The 21593-nt window shown below is 41.4% G+C and overlaps 1 protein-coding gene across 1 annotated transcript in view; it reads right to left on the bottom strand.

The window, feature by feature from the left end:
- Slc12a8 (solute carrier family 12, member 8) overlaps positions 1–21593 on the bottom strand; it is a 102054-nt gene that overhangs the window by 9909 nt on the left and 70552 nt on the right. The window contains exons 8-12 of the mRNA XM_013019321.1: positions 21189–21335; positions 16548–17169; positions 10374–10376; positions 2829–2926; positions 1941–2058 (exon numbers count right to left, since the gene is read on the bottom strand). Coding sequence (XP_012874775.1) covers positions 1941–2058; positions 2829–2926; positions 10374–10376; positions 16548–17169; positions 21189–21335 — 988 coding nt within the window. The remainder of the gene's footprint in view (positions 1–1940; positions 2059–2828; positions 2927–10373; positions 10377–16547; positions 17170–21188; positions 21336–21593) is intronic.

Below are 21593 nucleotides of genomic sequence, written 5' to 3'. Positions count from 1 at the left end.
AATATTTCTTAGTCTTCTTGATGAATTTTTCACTTCTGTTAATGAATTTTTCACTTCATCTATATAAAATGATTCTCTTTATCTGAAGATTTCTCTGAAGTCTGTTCTATGTTAATGCAACCAAGCCAGGTACCAGTGGCTCACATCTGTAATCCTAGCTACTCAGGAGGCTAAGATCTGAGGATCAAGGTTCAAAGTTAGCTGTGGCAGGAAAGTTTGTGAGACCCTTATTTCCAATAAACTACTCAGAACAAGCTGGAAGTGGTGCTGTGGCTCAAGTGACAGAGCACTATCCTTGAGCCCGAAGAAGCTCAGGAACTTTACCCAGACCCCGAGTTCAAGCCTCAGGATGGAAAACAAAACAAAACAAACAGCCACTCTAGCTTTCTTCTAATTGGTGCTAGTTTAGTATATGTTTTTAAAATTCTTTTTTTAAAAAACTGTTTATTTTTAAAAGAACTTTTTTGACGGGTACTGGTGGCTCACGCTTGTAATCCTAGCTATTCAGGATGCTGAGATCTGAGGATCACAGTTCAAAGCCCGGGCAGGAAAGTCCATGAGACTCTTTTTTTTTGTCAGTCCTGGGGCTTGAACTCTGGGCTTGGGCACTGTCTCTCAGCTCTTCAGCTCAAGGATAGCGCTCTACCACTTGAGCCATCATGCCACTTCCAGTTTTTTCTGCTTATGTGGTGCTGAGGAATCAAACCCAGGGCCTCATGCATGCAAGGCAAGCACTCTAGCACTGAGCCACCTTCCCAGCCACTCCATAAGACTCTTATCTCCAATATACCACTAGAAAACCAAAGTGGCACTGTAGCTCAAGAGGTAGAGTGCTCGCCTTGAGTTGAAAAGAGCAGGGACAGCACTCAAGCCCAGAGTTCAAGCCCCATGACTGACAATAAACAAATAAAACTTTATTGGTCTAGTATGTAGCTCAGAGTTAGAAAGCTTTCCTAGCATGCACAAGACCCTGGGTTTGACCCTCAGGACTGTAAAAATAAATAAATTTGTTGAATTAAGGAGGTTTCTTATAGGCAACAGGTAGTTGGATTATACTTGTGTGTGTGTGTGTGTGTGTGTGTGTGTATGTGTGTGTGGAGGGGGGTTAACTGGAGATAAGAGTCTCATGGACTTTCTTGCTCAGGTTGGCTTCAAACAGTGATCTTCAGAACTCAGCCTCCTGAGTAACTAGGATCATAGATGTGAGCCACTGGTGCCTGATGGGTTACCTGATAAACTTTGCCATTTAGTTGGGTGTGATTTTACTACCTATATTAAATTTGATATGGTGAGGTTCATATAGCCATCTTTCTTTATCTAGCATAATGACATATTCCTTTTAGTCTGACTTGCTTTGGTGGTCCAAGGCAGTTGGACTGCACATTCATGGTCAGTGTGGGCTATATATCAAAACAAAAGGAACAACAATAGCAACTCACCTTTCTTTCTCCCCCCATCCATATTATTTTTACTCCTTTTCTACCTTATTTTGGTTGGAGTAATTTTTCTTTTACTTAATTTCTTTGATTGGCTTATTGGCTATAATTCTTCACTATGTCCTTTAGTGGATATGTTAGGGTTTACATTCTATAAATCTTAAATTGACCATAATCTACCTTCAAGTAATACATTATTTCACAAATATAATTAGAAACTTAAAGTAGTATAGTTCATTTCAACCATATTTTTCTTCCCTCTTGGCCTTGTGCTATTGTTGTCATTCATTTTACTACTAGATGTCTTACAACCTTATGATAACCTGTTATTTTTCATTTATAACTATTTAGGTGTAGATTATATTTCTCTTCTTAGCATATAAGCTACTTAAAAATGTGCTTCATACCTCTGTCATCATTGGCACTTACATGGTGTTCAAAACAAAAAAATTAAAAAAAAACAGAGAAAAAAGGAAATGATGGAAAAATTGTTCAGCCACTTACCAAGGTGAAGCCCTGGACTGGCTTGGCCAATGTAGAAATACACAATGGCAGCAACACCCATGCTGATCAGGGTATAGACCCACTGAGTCACAAACATGATGAGAAGGGACCCAACAGCCTGTGGAAACACATAGGATGCACAAGTCACCAAATGGTTTCCCACAAGGTAAACATGATAGAAGACTATGGCCTTAAAAAACAAAATATCTCTCCTCAACTTCTACTCTGTGTTAAGGTCTGTATAACTGAAGTTCAATCATAAACCTCATGTAAGCATGTGTTTGGTAAGACATTCTCTGCAAGTGACTTTAACCAAAACTACTTAACAGCAGGTATGATGGCTCATGCTTATACTCCTAACTACTCAAGAGGACATTGAGATCTGAGGATCACAGTTCAAAGCCAGCTTAGGCAGGCAAGTCTGTGAGACTCTTACTCCAATTAACCACCCAAAAATCAGAAGTAAAGCTGTGGCTTAATGTAGTAGAGCACTAACCTTAAGCAAAAAAGCTCAGGGACAGCACCCAAGCCCTGAGTTCAAGCCCCACAACCACCACTACCACCACCACCACCACCACCACCACCAAAGTATCTAATAAGCAGATAATTTAGCCTATGTGCTTAGCAATCTCTCTTCTATAAGCAACAGATTAGCATGAAATTTTGTAACCCAAAGGTTATCAGATGCAATTACTTAAGGAATAAGTAAGATTACAATAAGAGGTTTATTAAATGTTAATTTTAACAGATGTTGTCTCATTTAAATTCTTATCCAGCAGGCAAATCAATCACATTTCTTTTATTTAAGCCCTCTTCCTCATCAAATCACTCATAACAACACTTGAATTATATCTTAATGACAACTGAGATTGAGATGAAGTTACTCACCCCTAACAGAGAGACCCAGGGGTTGCATATTCTAGTGTAGAAAGAAGTTGATCTCCTCTGGATCTCTTGTTCCTGAAGTCTGGATTTCAGGAAGAAATCTAAAAAATAAATGAGTCAAAGCTTTGATTATCCATTTATTATCAACTTTCTTCTGTTTTTATGAGCAAACACCTATTAGCTCTTCTCTCTGAATTTTGTAATTCAGCCTAAAGACAATTCTTAGCACTTGGTGTCACTGAAGGAAAAACAAAGGGTTTGTGGCCTTCCACCAGCCAGGGATCTGAAAAGAAAGAGCAGAGTAGAGACAAAGTTCCCTGAAAGTCCATGGTCCATCTGTCAGATCTGTTGTTTGTGGGAACTAGATGTTCAGATCTCCCCCTTTTTCATATGAAAGGGAGAAGAATGGTGGAATTAGCCTGTGTTCATGGCCCCAGGAGTGAACACTAGAACAAAAGGCCCAACCTGGTTTTTGTCTACTGCAAGGTAGTTTTTAATCATCATCTAACTCTGAAGGGCAGTTCAGATTAGCCTCATCTCAGGTATAGACTAGATGCTAATGAAGGAGGGAGAGGGGGAAAGAAATGCTACTCTGCTGTCTCCCTTCAGCAGTGAAAAGGCTGAGGGAGGGGAAAAACAAGATCTGGCTGCAAACATATGCATGCTCTTCAATAAGTTCAGCACATCAGAGCATCTGAAAGCGTGTCATGTTTTATTAGTCTCTGCTTTCTCAGTTTACCCCTGATTCCAGACATGCTCCATCTAACCATGAAAATACACATAGATTGTTTGACAATACGGTCTAATCGCCACAAACACCACTGTGGTGATTCAAACAAATGGTATGTTGGATTAACTTTGCTGTAAGTTTACATATCATTTCAACATTCAACTGTCATAGTGTGTTGCTCAGAAAATAGTGCTGACAGCTTAACTCTCTCCTCTCTAGTACCAAATAAGTCAAACTACAATGAATTACACCAACTCCTCTGCTCAGCTTTTTCCACTTCTTCGGGGTCCTGATCCTGTCTTATACAGTATCTTCTTCCCAACTTCATCTGTTTCTGATAGGTTGGACCCTGGAATCCAGCTGAGATCCTCCAGCCATCTATTTGCTTAACTTCTATTCAGTCCCCAAGTCTCAGCTTATTATCACTTTATCATAAAAATTGTTCCTACCACAAAAATCTAAGTGCTATTGTTAATATTTCCTTGTGCCCATCTCCTTTCTTTCATATCACTTATTGTTATTGTAGTTTTATATCTATTTATGTATTTCCATGTCTACTGGGTTATATACTTCTAAGGCAACATCCAATATTGGTCTTGAATCTAGAGCTTGGCCTGCAGCTGGCCCTTGCTATGTATTTCTAGTCTAGGTCCTCTGTCTTCTCTGGTCACTGTGGCTTTTTCACCTAACCTCTCTGAAGCACAAAGCCATCAGACTATTTCACACCCTAACTATTACATATAAATATGAAAATATCCCCAAAGCTCATGTACTGGGGGCTCTGACTTCATGAATGGGTGAACTCACTGATGGATTCACAATTTGAAGAGATCTTCAACTCTGAGTGGGAACTGGCTGGAGAAAGTACATCACTATGGGTGTGCCTTTGAAGAATGTATCATGTGCACTTCCCCTTCCTCTCTTTTTTCCTCCCTCTGCTTCCTGTCCACCATGAGGTAAGAAACCTCCACATCCTCCTATCACCATGATGTTCCATGGCCCAGAAGCAATGGAGCCAAGAACTATAGAATAAAACCTCTGAAACTGTGAGCCAAAGCAAATGATTCCTGTCATAGTAACAGACAGTCTAACACACAGCCCATTAAGAAGTCCTTTACCAACTTCCTACTTACTCTTGGCTCCACTGGTAAAGATGCTGGCCTCTAATTTGCCATTTTTCTATCACCACCTCATTACCATTATTGGTAACTTTATTTATATAAAGAACCCACCCAAGGCCCTGCTCTCCAACAATCTTTTCTTTTGCTCACCTTGGTAATCCACTCCTATTGCCACATCTGAGGGCAGTTATTACCAGTAGCTTCATATGTCCTAAATTGTGACTGTTTAAGTAATCTACTCTCAGCTTGTCACCTCCTTTTCCTTTTAGTTCTTTTTGGGGGGAGTTGGTTGTAGGGCTTTAACTCTGGGTTTGGGCACTGTCCACTTGAGCCACAGCACCACTTCTGGTTTTCTGGTGGTTAATTGAAGATAAGAGTCTCCCAGACTTTCCTGCTCTGGTTGGCTTTGAATTATGATCTTCAGATCTCAGCCTCCTGCATAGCTAGGATTACAGGTGTGAGCCACCAGTGCTTGGCCTCCTTTTCCTTTTTTTTTTTTTTTTTGGTCCGGTCATGAGGCCTGAACTCTGGGCCTGGGTGCTGTCCCTCAGCTCTTCAGCTCAAGGCTAGCGCTCTACCACTTGAGCCGCAGCGCCACTTCTGGCTTTTTTCTTTTTGCTCATGTGGTGCTGAGGAATCAAACCCAGGGCCTCAGGCATGCAAGGCAAGCACTCTACCACTGAGCCACCTTCCCAGCCCCTCCCCTCCTTTTCCTTTTTTTAAAAACTTTTTAAAAATTCATTTGTGTTGGGGATGTAGCTCAGTGACATAGCACTTGCTGATTATGTTGAAGGTCCTGGATTCAATCCCTAGAACTAAACAAGATCTTTAGGAGAATATGTGCCTCTTCTTTAGGCTCTTTCCATTTCCTCAACCTGAACTCTGAACTTTATAACTCTTCCTTGACATTGCCCAAGGCAAGTGTCCTAGGGAATTATGAATTTATTCAAATGAAAGGAGACTGCTTAGCTAGGTACTAGTGGCTCACACCTAGAAGCTACTCAGGAGGCTGAGATCTGGAGATCGTGGTTCAAATCCAGTCTGGGAAGAAAAGTTCATGAGACTCCATCTCTAAATAACCAGCAAAAATGCCAGACTGGAAGCATGGCTCAAGTCATGAGCAAGAAAGTCCAATGAGAGCATGAGGCCCTGAGCTTAAGCCCAGTACTACAAAAAAGAAAGGAAGAAAGGAGGGAGCAAGGAAAGGAAAAAAGGAAGGAAGGAGGGAAGGAAAAAAGGAAGGAAGGGAGGGAAGGAGGGAGGGAGGGAGGGAAGGAAGGGAAGGAAGGATCCGGGTTTTTGGAATAAAGGATGGGAAAAGTTTCCCCCCCCCCCCCCCCCCCCCAGCTAGAACACTTTTTGGACTGTTAATAGAAGTGAAAAATAAAATTTATATTATGTTTGAGCCACCCTATTTTAAAAATTATTCATTATAGTAGTTTAGCATACCCTCATTAATATATCCCCAACAAAGTTGGCCTGGAACTCATAGGCCTCCTACCTCAGCCTCCTGTGCTAGGCATGCAGGCTTACGCTACTATACTTGTTTTGCTCATAATCTTGAAGTCTAATCTGATGACACTGTGGCCTCAGGTAGAAACTTCCATGCTTCTCACAATGGCTTCCTTCTCCCTTGACTTTCCTCCCTGGACTCCTCTCCTACCTTTTTCTCCATGGCTTGCTGCTTTCCAGTCATCGCTGAACCTCAACTGTTCTTGAAATTGCCAGACTATTTCCAAACTGTGCCATTTACTCTCCCTAGGACTCTATTTCTTTGCAAGGCTAACTGCTTCATAAAATTCAGTCTCTATTGAAACATTCTCTCCCTAGTGGGAAACAGTATAACCTCTTACCCAACTCTGGTCCCTATCCCATTGCCCTGCTGTATAACTCTCCATAATAATAACCTAACAGAAATTACAGCATATATTTTCTTCTTTCTTTTTTAAAAAATTTCTGTAGGTCATGGGGCTTGAACTCAGGGCTGGGTGCTGTCTCTGAGTTTTTTCACTCAAGTCCAACACTCTACCACTTAAGCAACAGCACAACTTCCTATTTTCTTATTTCTTATGTATTTTCTTCTGCTAGAATGTAAGCCCCACGACAGAAAAGATCTCTTATATTCCTCTTTTGTTCAGCATATTCCTCTAAAACAGTGCCTGGAATGTAGGAGATGTTCATCTACATGACTGAATGAATAAATGAACCTGTACCTCCAAAGAAGTTTTTTTTTTTTTCTTCGTTGATTGTGGGGCCTGAACTCTGGGCCTGGCCACTGTGTCTTTCAGCTCTTCAGCTCAAGGCTACAACTTGGAGCCACAGCACCATTTCCTGCTTTTTCTGCTTTTGTGATGCTGAGGAATCAAACCCAGGGCCTCATGCATGCAAGGCAAGCACTCTACCACTGAGCCACCTTCCCAGCGCTCCAAAGAAGTCTTCATCCTCTTAACAGATATTTACCTTCATCTTATGTCCCTAGCTATGATACTTAGCTTGTTGTAAATCCTAATCTGGAGGGCAAGTATCAGGTTTTATATTCCTAAATGCTAACTGTAGATAGGATTAAAATAAAACCTGCTGAGATTTATGACTAGTGTGAATAAATGGTTCTATGACTTTATTTTTGAAAAAAACAAAGAAGGAATTCTGTTATTATTACCATTGACCAAATTTTGTAAGTTTAATATACTCAGTCGGTGATTCGTTTTTTTCATAAGAGGCATAATAAAAGAGTTATTCTTTTGGTTGTTAAGAACACTATTGGTAGGGCTGGGAAGGTGGCTCAGTGGTAGAGTGCTTGCCTTGCATGCATGAGGCCCTGGGTTTGATTCCTCAGCACCACATAAGCAAAAAGAAAAAAGCCGGAAGTGGTGCTGTGGCTCAAGTGGTAGAGCACTAGCCTTGAGCTGAAGAGCTGAGGGACAGCACCCAGGCCCAGAGTTCAGGCCCCCCAACTGGACCCAACCCCCCCCCCCCAAAAAAAACCACTATTGGCTAAAAACTTGTATTTTGCCTCTCCGAGATTCCTCAAATATTAAGTTAACCCTTTTACAACTTTGATCAATATACAACATGGTCCCTGATTTTCGGATGTTTCCACTTAGGTTTTCCTAGTTTATGAAGGTACATTGAATAGACACTGTACCTCTTAGTGTGGATTCTGATCTTTTCTTAGGCTAGCACCATGTGTCTGATACTTTCTTGTGATGCTGGGCAGTGGCAGAAAGCCACAGCTCTCAGTCACCCACAATCATGAGGACAAATAACTGACATTCCACAGGTCTTCTGTTGCTATGCTATAGTGACCAGTAATTGACATTGTCAATTTGGCATACCTTCAGTTTGCAAAGGGTTTATTAGGACATAACTCCATCAAAATCAGAGGAGCATCTCTATTGTACCTTGTGTGTGTGTGTGTGTGTGTATGTGTGTGTGTGTGTGTTACCAGAGAAACTTCAGAAGGAGCAGTAGTGTTTGTCTTTCAGGCAACCAATGCACTTTTAGATATGGAAGGAAGAATTCATAAATGGTTCCTTAATGATGTTGCATAGGTACAACAGGGGCTGGCGATTATTCATAATTCTGAGTAGTTATAGTTCTAATACTCTTACAAACTGACTGAAGGAACTGTTTTCTCTTGAAGGATTTTGCTAGAAGTAGCATGTCTTACACACCTGTTAGGGAAGGGGATAATTTCATATGCTAGAAATACTATTAACAATCAGGAGCAATTCACGTTATGAAGCCCATAGTTACAAAACAACCAATAAATAAATAAAGCCAGGCATCACTTATAACAATAAACACAATGCATATTATTGATTTAAAATTCAGGTAAGAAATTTTATGCTAATAAAACATGTGCAGATATAAATATTTCAAGCATGAAGGAGGAATAATCAAACTACATCCATTTTAAAATAATGAATTTAATTTTTTTGTGTGTGTGCCTGTACTGGGGCTTGAACTCAGGGCCTTGCACTCCCACTTGGTTTTTTTTCCTCAAGACTGGCACTCTACTATTTGAGCCATACCCCACTTGCTGCTTTTTGCTGGTTAACTGAAGTTAAGAGTCTCATGAACATTTTTTCCCTGGTTGGCTTTGAATCTTGATCCTCAATCTCAGCCTCCTGAGTAGCTAGAATTACAGGAATGAGCCATCAGCTACTGGCTGAATTTAAGTAATTTTATACAAATTACTTAAAATCAATATCAAACCATTTCCAAAATCTTCTCCATAGCTGGGCGCCAGTGGCTCATGCCATTAATCCTAGCTACTGGGATCTGAGGATCCTGGTTCAAAGCCAGCCTGGGCAGGAAAGTCCATGAGGCTCTTATCTTCAATAAACCACTCAGAAAACTGGAAGTGGTACTGTGGCTCAAGTGGTAGTGTTAACCTTGAGCTGAAGAGCTGAAGGACAGCACTCAGGCCCAGACCAAAAAAAAATCCACTCCATAGTTTTAGAAGAATAAATCATTCTAATTAACATGTAGAAACTGAAGATGTGTGTTGCACAGAATTGTGTTTACAGTCTACATGGTATTTCATCATGTTAATGTTATAATTTGCTTAGCTGCTTTACTGTGATTTCCAAGTCATATACAATGTAACTGTGACAATTGTGTACACACTTCTTGTTTGTTGTTTGGTTTGGGCTTATTTCTTAGAAACATAACTCTACCAACTAAATTTTCCACGTCATCTTTATTTCTTGTTACTTTTTGGGGGGGGGGAGTGTTGGTCTTGGCTGGCTTTGAACCATGATCCTCAGATCTCAGCCTCCTGAGTAGCTAGGATTACAGGCGTGAGCCACTGGTACCCAGCTTCTTGTTATATCTTAAAAGATCACCATGTAGGGGCTAGGGATGTAGGTGAGTCATAAAGGCTTACCTAGTGTGAGCAAAGCCTTGTATTTAATCAGATAGTTGGGGAGTGGGAGATAGTGAGGGTACCGGAAGAATAATAAAGAGAAAAAGAGACAGTGAGAGGGGAAAGCAGGAAGGAGAGAAAAAAAGAGTGCGAGTGAGAGAGAATGAATCATGCTCCAGACAGAATGAACCAAAGGGACTTCAAGCTATGGCAGTGTGAACAGGTCAGGAAACCTCTTCCCTGAATAAAACAAAACAAGACAAAATAGAAGAAACAAAACAAAACAAAACAAAACTTGGAGTCTCCAGAAATTTAACAGATGAAGACAAGTTGAAATATATTTGCTTTTTAAAAATAGCTGGAGCTGAGGCTCAGAGCCCTGAGCTCTCAGGCTGGCTGCCTAGGCTACGGTCAAACTTCCTCAGTTGAGAAACAATCAGGTTTGTCCATACACAACAGGGTAAGAGGAATGACTGGCTTCATAAAATGAATATGCTCAGCAAGATAGAACGTGTGTAGGAGAACATTCTTAATTCTTTGCTTTGCTAGTCTAAGTTGTGAACCTAGCTAGAGTGAGCAGTAGTCTGGTCAGAAATTTAATAGGGAGATCCTGGAAATGAGAAAGCTATTGAAGGACCAGATAACCTCACCATAGTTGACTGCATGACCAGCAAACAATGCTCATGACTGGTGATACCTATGAAATCTGACAAGAAACTGAAGTCTAGGAAATCAGAGGACTGCTCAGAACTTTGTGCTTCCCAACCCACCCCCACACCCACGGAAGACAGAAAAAGTCTATGAAATATGGACACACATGGGGTCACCTTCTAGAGAGCTGAGATAAGAGAATTTTATTCATGAGAATTAAACAAACAGCTGGGTGCCTGTGGTTCACGCCTGTAATCCTAACTACTCAGGAGGCTGAGATCTGAGAATCGCAGTTCAAAGCCATCCCTGGCAGGAAAGCCTGTGAGACTCTTATCTCTAATAAAGCACCAGAAAACCAGAAATGGGACCTTGACTCATGTGGCAGAGCGCTAGCCTTGAACCCAAGAGCTGAGGGACAGTGCCCACACCCAGCATTCAAGCCTCACAACCAAAACAAAACAGAAAACCTGACTGAAGACACCAATAGCCATATTCATCCACCATGGGGGAGATGGATTCCACAGCTAAACCCAGGCAGTTTACATAAACAAAAACAATATAAAATAAAACTTAAAATATACCTCAGAATCAAGAGCTGCTGCAATATATCACATGCATTGTCTAGTTTACAACCAAAAATTATATGACTTGCAAAAAAACCATTCAGACTTAGAAAAAAATAAACATCACCTGGGCTGGGAGTGTGGCTTAGTGGTAGAATGCTTGCCTAGCATGCAGAGAAGCCCTGGGTTCAATTCCTCAGTACCACATAAGCAGAAAACACCTGAAGTGGTCTGTGGCTCAAGTGGTAGGGTGTTAGTCTTGAGCAAAAGAAGCCCAGGCCCTGAGTTCAAGCCTCAGGACTGGCCAAAAAACAAAAGTTAGATTTAGCAAACAAAGGCATGAAAGCAGCCCTTATAAATATGCTTAGCAAAATAAAGACAAAATATCAATGTCTTATGACCTTAAAAATAGAAACTATCACTATCAATAGTCCAATTGCTAAGTGCATAGGACCATATATAATGAAGCATATCAACATAAACTCCAAGCACTGGAAACAAGAGACTCTTATTATGTCCTATATACAGTTATTTCATTTTTTTCTGTTTTAGTTTCCTATACTTTTTGTCTTGTATGTAAATTTATCTGATCTGTGGAAGGGAAAGGGAATCACAGAAACAGCAGGACAAAGGAGGAACTAATATAACAATGATACTCACTTGACACTACATTGGAAATGAACTATACAACTTGCAGGGAAGAGGAATGTACTCATTACCTTACTTATATAACTGTGATCCCCTGTTCATCATTGTTATAATAAAGATATTTAAAATACCTTAAGAAATAACCATATAGGGCTAGAATGTGGCTTAATGATAGAGTGCTTGCCTAGCATGCATGAAACTCTAGCTTCTATTCCTCAGTACCACATAAACAGAAAAAGCCAGAAGTGGCACTATGTCTCAAGTGGTAGAATGTTAACTTTGAGGTTCTTAAGCTCAGGGACAGTGCCTAGGCCCTGAATCCAAACCCCAGGACTGGCAAAAAAAAAAAAAGAAGAAGAAGAAGAAGAAGAAGAAAAAGAAATAATCCTAAAAAACAGGTCCAATAGAAATGAACCAGCTAATGTTGCTTCCAGCAGGGTGTACTTATTACAGACCTACTATTATCAATTATTAATAACTTAATAGATATGCAATGATATCTTAAAGATGGTTTATTTTCATTTAATCAATACAATAGCCTAGTTCATAACAGCTACTCACAGCAAGTAGAATACATTTTACACTGGGGTTAAGAGTATACATTCTGAAGTCAGAGAGCCCTCTGTTTAAATTCTGTCTTCTATCCTAAGCAAGTGTCCAACTTCTCTAAACCTTTATGATCTGTAAAAGTCTAATATCAAATGTGTAACTCTGGGTTTAGAAAAAAATCCATATTAAAGTTTTTTTTGTCAGTGCAAGTCACATAAGACATAATAAATGATGGCTAATTTTAGCTATTAACAATATATAATGCTTTAAATAGAAAAGTTAGTAGGTAGGTATGGCGCTTAGACCTGTAATCCTAGCTATCTGGGAGGCAGAGATCCAAGGGTTGAGTTTTGAGGCGAACATGGGCATAATAGGTCAAGAGTCTGCATCACACTCAGTGGCTGGTCAAGGTGGCATGCACTTACTATCCCAACAATAGAGGATGTACAAACGCTGGGCTGGGTGCTGTGGTGCGCTCCTATCATCCCCAGTGACCCAGAAAAGTACAAGTAGATGGACCATTGTCCAGACTGTCCTGGCATAAAAGTGAGATCCTACCTTGAAAATAACCAATGCAAAAAGGGGTTGGGAGGTGTGGCTTAAGTGGTAGAGCATTTGGCTAGCAAGCTTCAGCATCAGGCCCTGAGTTGAATCCTCAATGGGGGGAGGGGGAGAGAGGCAGACAGGCAGACAGGCAGACAGACAGACAGACAGACAGACACACACACACACACACACACAGAGAGAGAGAGAGAAAGAGAGAAAGTTAAGTTTTTTGAATGGATATGCATGAATCTGGGCACTGACCTTTTCAAATGTAAACTGTACGCATGTCTCCTGAGCTCTTTTTAGAGGAATCTGGGTTCTGACCTTCCTGTTTTAAATATATAATATGCTTTGGAAGGTATGCTTTTATCAGTTGTGTTTGTCAGAATAATTGTTTCCTTCTGTGATTCTGTGTTGTACAAAAGTTTTTTTGTTTCTATTTAATCAGATCCCTATTTTATCTTTCATGAGATCTACAACAGGCAAAAATATCTCTCACACAGCCATTGTAAATAACAAACATGTGTACCTAAGGTATAGAGACTGAAGTTATTTTTTAATCTATTTGCTTTCAAGAATATTTATTCATTGTGATTCAATTCTTATCATTTGATGACATCTGGTTGTGAGAGATTAGGTTCTTGTAATAGTTGAACTTTCTCATCACTTAATGAACTCATGCTTCAAATTTTTGGCCATATCTATTTAACTGGTTATCAGTTTGCCTGGGCTTTGCTGGGTGTTAGCTACTTTCTGTATGCTGAAAGGGCTTACTTAATGTAACGAAAGGAACGCAAAAAGGATACTTTGTGACCCCAGGCAGCTCACAATCTAGTAACAAAGGGATAGAACTAACATTCATTTTCCTTTGAGACAGACAGATGACTAGGACTCCAGACAAATGTGATTTCAATGAAAAACAAGTTGATAATAGTTGATACTAGTAGCATAAGATGTTACAGTTGCACAGTGGAGGAAACATGGAATCCTCAGAAGAGGTGAACTTTTCAATGCCAGACTTTTCCAAATAGAGACAGGAGGAGGAGGTGAGCCCATCTGAGGGGATGGGACAGGATATGCAAAGGCAGGTAGGGCCACAACGTGGTATGTTCAGGGCACTGGTCTAGGCACTCCTGGAATGCATAGTGCATGGCACTGTGAAGAGGCAGGAACAGCGGGATGGGATGGTGAGAAACTGTGTATAGCATACATGGTCTAGACTTTATAGATGGTGGATATTAGATTCCAGCAAAGGCTTCTGGGTAAGGAAGAAGATCATTCAGTGGGTAGTGGAGAGGGGAGCCAGGTGGAGGAGTCTGGAGATAGGCCAGTGGTTTGAAACTGAGATGATGAAGGTTTGCTCTGAGGTAGAGGCAACAGAGACAGGGAAAAAAGGAATAGTCAACAAGGGCTCTAGTGTTTTTAGTACTGAGCACCTGGGAAGTAAGCATTTTATCAACGCTTGAGATCTGACCATGTAGTTCTCCTGAAACCCCCCTGAGAAGTCACAAAAAGCATAAACCGGCATATGGAGAAAGGGTAAAAATAAGGCTTGATAGATGGACAGACAACAGTGTTGACAGTCTGAGCTACAAGAGAGAGCTTGTCTCAATAACAAAACAAAACAAAAAAGAAGTAAAGGTTTTATTTGTGGGAAACCAGAGACATTAAAAGATCAATAGAAAGCTGGGCTTTGGTGGCTTTGGTGTCTATAATTTTAGCAACTCAGGAGGCTGAGATCTGAGGATTGTGGTTTAAAGCCAGCCTGAGCAGGAAAGTAGTGAGACTCTTATCTCCAATTCACCAGTAAAATGTGTGAAGTGGGGGTGTGGATCAAGTGGCAGAAAACCAGCCTTGAGTGGAAAAATCCCAGGGACAGTGCCCAGGTCTTGAGTTCAAGCCCCAGTACCAGCACACACACAAAAGAAAGAAAGAGAGAAAGAGAGAGAGGGAGGGAGGGAGGGAGGGAGAGAGAGAGGGAGGAAGGGAGGGAGAGAGAGGGAGGGAGGGAGGGAGTGGAAAAATCCCAGGGACAGTGCCCAGGTCTTGAGTTCAAGCCCCAGTACCAGCACACACACAAAAGAAAGAGAGAAAGAGAGAGAGGGAGGGAGGGAGGGACGGAGAGAGAAAGAGAGAGAGAGGGAGGAAGGGAGGGAGAGAGAGGGAGGGAGGGAGGGAAAGAGAGAGAGAGGAAGAAGGGAGGGATGGAGGGAAAGAGAGAGAGGGAGGGAGGGAAAGAAAGAAAGAGTGAGAAAGGAAAAAAGGAAGGAAGGAAGGAAGGAAGGAAATAGGACTCAAAGTACCTTTTGAATAAGCAATGGCAATATGTCATGAACTGAGTTGTATGATTTTCTAAACTGAGACCACCACCAACCAAAATCTCAGAATTAAAGGATGTGAGAACTTCTGAAATAAAAGGACAAAGTAGGTAAACCATTACAATGACTACAAAAAGAAGATGACTTTAAAACCTCCAGAGAGGAAAAGGTAGGATCAGTCCTTATTCAAAGGCTCTCCTGGTGTGAGATCAGCATGCCAAATTTCTCCACAGTGAAAAGTGAGCATCAAAAGTGGGCTGGTTTTATATGACAGCAGAAAAACTATTTTCAACAATGCTTTTACATTCAACCAAACTGTAAGTCAAATGTGAGACTAGACAATTTCAGAACTCAAAAGACTCAAAACATATAGTTCTTCCTTTCTTAGCAAGATGCTATGTGTACTGCAGCAAAACAAAGCAGTATGAAATAATCAAGGAGAAAAAGGCAGGCCTTGGTCAGAATCTACCCATAATTGATTTACTCTTTAAGAGACTTATCAAATCAATATTGGGCCTGATGATAGTGATGTACAATGATATAACCACTACAGAAAATAATATGGGAGTTCCTCAAAATTTTTCTTAATTTTATTATTTTATTTTGATTTGTGCCAGTACTGAGGTTTGAACTCAAGGCCTAGCACTCTCACTTGGCTTTTTTACTCACAGATATTGTTCTACTACTTGAATCATGCCTCTACTTCTGAGTTTTTGCTGGTTAATTGAAGATAAAGAGTCTCTTGGATTTGTCTGCCCAGACTGTTTTTTTATTTTTTTGTTGGTCTTGGGGCTTGAACTTTAGGCTTGGGCGTTGTCCCTCAGCTCTTTAGCTCAAGGCAAGTGCTCTACCACTTGAGCTATAGCACCACTTCTGGTTTTCTAGTAGTTTATTGGAGATAAGAGTCTCTCGGACTTTCCTGCCCGGGCTGGCTTTGAACTGAGATCCTTAGATCTCATCCTCCTAAGTAGCTAGGATTATAGGCATGAGCCACTGGCACCCCACCCACACTGCTTTTGAACTGAGATCCTCAGACTCCAGCCTCTTGAGCAGCTAGGATTACAGGAATAAGTCACTGATACCCAGCCTTAATTTTATTTTTAAGTTAACATATATTTGTATCACAAGGGGACTTCATTGTGATATTTTCATACATGCTCAAAAAATTGAAAAGTAGAATTGTTATATGTTCCAGCAATTCTATTCTTGGTTATCTACTCAAAAGAACTAAAAGCATGACAAACATGTATGTGTATGTGCATATGTGTTATAAACTGAGTTGTATAATTTTCCACTCTGCATTTATGATCAACAACAACAAAAATATCCAGGATGTCTTCCAGTGGCTCATGCCTGTAAATCCTAACTACTCAGGAAGCTGAGATCTGAGGACTGCAATTCAAAGATATCTCAGGCAGCAAAGTCCCTGAGATTTTTAACTCCAATTAAGTGTCAAAAGTCCTGAAATGAAGCTGTGGCTTAAATAATAGAACATTAGCCTTGAATAGAAAAGCTCAGGGACAGTGTCCAGGCCCTGAGTCCAAGGCTTTAGGACTAACACATTCTCTCTCTCTCTCTCTCTCTCTCTCTCTCTCTCTCTCTCTCTCTCTCTCCAGGAATGAAGAATGTGAGAATCTCTGAAGTAAAAGTACAATTTGATTAGGTAGGTTAGACAACCAGTGGCCACTGAAACTAGAAGGCTACAGTGTGCTTCCAAAGCACTCACCTCCCCTTGGCCTGGGCTGGTTGCACAGCTCAGGCTCAGGCTGCTGGCCTGGTGCTCCTTCAGGACGAGTTCCTACACTCTTGGGAGTTTGCTTGTTCGGGTGAGGCTCCGGACCTTCCCAAGAGACAGAGTGCAACCCATTAGAGCTTTCCAAAGGGAAGGAAGGAGAGGGCTTGACATCCAAGAGGAAGCTTTCTTGTAGGGTTTGCATGGTGGCCTTCTTGCTTTTCCTCTTCTGATTCTCTGGGGTCCTGTTATCTTCTCCCAGCCTGGACTGGTTACTCTCCAGGTGTCTGGTCAGCTGGAGGAGCTGATCCATGTCCTTGCTGAATTCGAGGAGAGTGCCCTCAGAGACGCTTCCGGCAGGGCCCTTAGTGACATCGCTGGGAGCTTTCTTCAACAGCAGATGCTCAGAGCAGTGGAGATGTTCTGAGTCCTCTCTTAGCCCTGGCTCGGGTACCATTGACAGGGAGAAGTAAGAGTAGTCCACTGCTATGTATGTCATCATGAAGTTGACAGTGACGATAGGTGCCAGAACATTCACCTGACCCACAAGAACAAAGGCCAAGGTCACCATGCTGGTAAGGCAGATGGCTGCTACAGGTGTTTTATTTGGCCCTCTCTGCAGAAACAAAAGTAATATGAAGGACTAGGAAGTTTCAGGAGGAATATTCTGAAATTTAAGAATGTTTATGATAGAAAACTAAACTTATAATGAATGGCTCAGTCACTTTTCCCTATGTGCTGGTTGTTCATCTGAACACTTGAGATGATGGTGTCCAGCACACAGGGTCATGTGAGAGAGCTGGAGTGCACCTAGCAAGCTAATACAGCATGATACACGAGACCCTTCTAAAAGACCACATATGGTGACCGTATTTAGAACCATCAACATGGGCACCTCTGGAGAGCTTTGCCTTCCCCAATAGTTTTTCTTTTTGTCTTTGACTGTGTCTGCATACCAGCCTTGAAAGTCAAATAGATGCAGAGTTGATTCCATACCTGACACACCTACAGAATGGTAGAGCCTGGGAGACATTGCAAAATCACTGGTGGCTGGAGGGGAGAGGTAAGGTTCTAATAATAAATTTGCACATCTGCTAGGTGCTTGTGGCTCATGCCTGTAGTTCTAGCTACTCAGGAGGCTGAGATCTGAGTTCAAAGCCAGCCTGGGCAGGAAAATCCTGAGTATCCACAGTGCAAAGTTCCATTCCTAAAAGGCTCCCAAATCTGACACTTCGTGAGTTTTTGTCTTTGAGATATGACTTTGCAAGTCATAGCAATGTATGACAAGTGGAAAAATCCCACACCGTGAAACTTTTCTCATGTGTGAAATTATGGAGAACATTGCATGAAATTACCTTCAGGCTAATTTAAATAAGGTTGTATGTGAAACATAAATGAATTTCATGTTCATACTTGGGTCCCCTCCCCAGGATATCTCATTATGTATAAGAAAATAATCCAAAAAGCCAAATGTGAGACACTTCGGGTCCAAGTATTTAAGATAAGGGATATTGAGTCAGTGTTTAAAGTTCAGAAACTGGCAAGCTTTTGTTTTAAGACATGCAGAGATAGGTACTAAGGAATGGGTAGCACACTATGGCCCCTGGGCCAAATACAAGTGCTTTTATGTGTCATAAGCTAAGAATGGTTTTACATTTTTAAGCAACTGGGGATCAAAAGAAGAATTTTTGATGACTCCTGAGAATTACATGGTGTTTACATTTGGCTTCATGAATAAAGCATTGGGTGTTGCCAGTGACTACTTCTGAGTTACAATAGCAGAGCCCAGTAGTGGTGGAGATCACAGGCCTGCAATCCCTAAGTATGTACTACTGGATGCTTTCCAGAAAGTTTGCAGATCCCTGAGAAAACCTCTAAAGCTGAAGCAGCAAGATTGTGATCTCTGGACCTGTGGGAGGGAGAGGAAAGGCTCTTCGGGGAAGAACTAGGGAATGGTGTCTAGGGGCACACAGGGTTCCTGGGTGGAGACTCCAAGTATGCATGTTCACTCAGTTATTCTGAAAAACCTTGGTTTTTATGCCCTTTTCCATATATTGAATAATCTCATATTTTAAAGTTTCTTTTCCTCCACTTAAAAAAATGTGCTAATAAAATTTAATTCTAGCCAAGCACTGGTAGCTTGTGCCTATAAATCTTAGCTACTCAGGAAGCTGAGATTTGAGGATCATGGTTCATACATAGTCTGCTCAGTGCCAGCCAGTGAGCAAAAGTGTCAGATTAAGAATTTGAATCCTGGTCTTGGCCAAAAAAAAAAAAGCCTTGAGGGAACAATGGTTCCCAAAGTTAAAAGGCAAATGACAAGCTAGGAGAAATATTTATAATAATACAACAAGGAGTTAATTTTCCTAATCATTCCAGCAATTGAAAAGACAATGAGTATTAATCACAGGAAAAAAATACAAATAATCTTACACAGAGTAAAAGATATTAAACTAAGTTTGCAATGAAAGGAATGCAAAGCTGATTATGTAAGTGCATGCCTGTAATCCTTTCATATGAGAGGGGCAGACTACGAAGTTAAGACTAGACTAGGCTATACAACGAGAACCTTATCTCAAAAAATAAAATGATACTTTTTTTTTGGTTGGTCATGGGGCCTGAACTCTGGGCCTGGGCGCTGTCCCTCAGCTCTTCAGCTCAAGGCTAGCACTCTACCACTTGAGCCACAGCACCATTTCCAGCTTTTTTCTGCTCATGTAGTGTTGAGGAATCGAACCCAGAGCCTTATGCATACAAGGCAAGCACTCTACCACTGAGCCACCTTCCCAGCCCCACTGATTTTTTTTTTTTTTTTTTTGGTCATGGGGCTTGAACTCTGGGCCTGGGCGCTGTCCCTCAACTCTTCAGCTCAAGGTGAGTACTCTACCGCTTGAGCCACAGCACCACTTCCGGTTTTCTAGTGGTTTATTGGAGATAAGAGTCTCATGGACTTTCCTGCCTGGGCTGGCTTTGAACCATGATCTTCAGATTTCAGCCTCCTGAGTAGCTAGGATTACAGGCATGAGCCACCGGCGCCTGGTCCCACTGATACTTTTTAAAAATCTCAATAACTTGAGGTGGCATTTCTCACTACATGCTGGACAAAAAAGTTACATTTGATAATGAGCTGTGAACAGGCTCCTTTATAACACTGTTATGCCAAAGTATTTACCAGTAAGAATGTGAAAGGGTTCCACATGTCCTGTATCTAAAGACTAACAGTTACAAACCAAGCTTATAATCTGTTAAACCAAACCTTACCTCCAGACAAAAAAAATCTTACACATCTATAAAGCAGGACCTTTTCACCTGAGTCTAAGAGGAGTTCTGTCTACAGAAAATCAGGTACTTTGATATACTGTAGAAGTACAAGTGATCACAATCCATGAGAAGAGGTAAAAGCTCTATTCATGTGTGTGTTCCCACACGTGCATGTACTCTCGGCAGTACTGAGACCTCATGATCTCACTTTACTTTTTCACTGTAGACTGGCACTCTTATCACTAGAGCCATACCTCCACCTCTGGCTTTTTACTTTGTTAATTGGAGATGAGTCTCTGCCCAGCCTGCTTCAAATTCTCAGCCTCAGTTCTCAACCTCTTGAATTGCTAGGATTAGGCACCCAGCAATTTATTTAATTTTTTACTTAATTCTGGTTTTTGAGATTAAACACAGTGTTTTTTACATGCTAAGTGAATGCGCTTCCACTGAGCTATATTTTAGCCCTTTTAAAAATTGTATTTTGAAACTGGCACCCCTTTTCCAAACCAGTTTCAACAAGTTTCATCATTTCCCTTTCACACAGGTACATAAAGTATTTTGGTCATAACCATGACCTTTACCCTCCCTGTTTGACCTCCTCCCTCCTACTAGTACCCATATACCAGGCAGGTTTACATTCCTGTCCTTCATTACTTTTTTTTTTAGTGTATGCTGATTGTTCAAAAGAGTTTCACTGTGGTGTTATACTTAAGCACGTATTTGATCAGACTGACACCCTCCCTTTCCCCACCCCTGGCTTTCAGTGAACTTTATTTGCTATCTTCATTTCACAGCTGCATTGTATCTCAGTATTGTTGATCCTCTGACACTCTTGAAAGAGACATGGAATTCTCTGTGTATTTCTCTATTGTCATTCCCTGGATTTTAGGAATGTTTCCTTTGATTTTTGTCCCAGCTGTGACACAACCCAGCTACTCAGTGCCAGTTAAGTCTCACTGGGGTGCAGGTTCACAGGCAGCCTGGAGCCAGGGTGGGGAAAACCATTAAATAGCACCCTGCCAGGCACAGTGAGCCTAGAGGGGGAGTTAGAGCTGGGAGGGCCAGAGAGTCTTTACTCTATGATAAACTCAGATGATCCTGAATATGTCTTTGTTAAAGGATGGGGCTCTCCATTTCACTGTTGCTCAGGGTCCAAGACACTCTCATTCTGAAGCTAGCTTCATCTAATCCCTCACCCCCACCCCAACCCTTGGCCTAAACTAGTCAAGGGATGGAGGGGCTACAAAAAAAATCACCTCTGTACTTCCCTTTGTCCTATAGTCAGTGTGCTGGACCAAAGGCTTTAATCAGAAAGGGTCTTAGGTGTCTAAATAGATGGATGATAGATAGATAGATAGATACTCGGTCACTCACCCCTTGCCCCAGACCGGCAAGTGCAGGAATCACTTTCTCCTGGGCAATGCACTGCAGGATCCGGGGGGCCCCATAGAGTCCCCCCATACAGGAGGCCAGGGATGAGATGTACAAGCCCAAAAGGAACAGGAAGCCCACTAAGGATACCTATGTGAGAAAGCAGTTTCATCATTGCTATAGCCTGAACCCTAACTGTTCCTCAGATCCTCATGTGTTAAAGGTTTGGTCCCCAGGGAGGCTTTATTGGGGTGAGACCTTTAGGAGTTGGAATCTAGGGGGAGGTCTTCAGGTTATTGGGGATGTGGCTTCAACGGGGATTATAGGATTTCCCACCCATTCTGTCTCTTTCTTTTGCTTCCTGGGGGACATAATGGGAGCAATTTTACTCTACCATACTTCTAGTCA

Source organism: Dipodomys ordii, unplaced genomic scaffold (assembly GCF_000151885.1).
Source record: "Dipodomys ordii isolate 6190 unplaced genomic scaffold, Dord_2.0 Scaffold45, whole genome shotgun sequence".
In the NCBI taxonomy this organism is placed as follows: domain Eukaryota; kingdom Metazoa; phylum Chordata; class Mammalia; order Rodentia; family Heteromyidae; genus Dipodomys; species Dipodomys ordii.
This window is presented reverse-complemented; position numbering and strand designations above follow the sequence as displayed.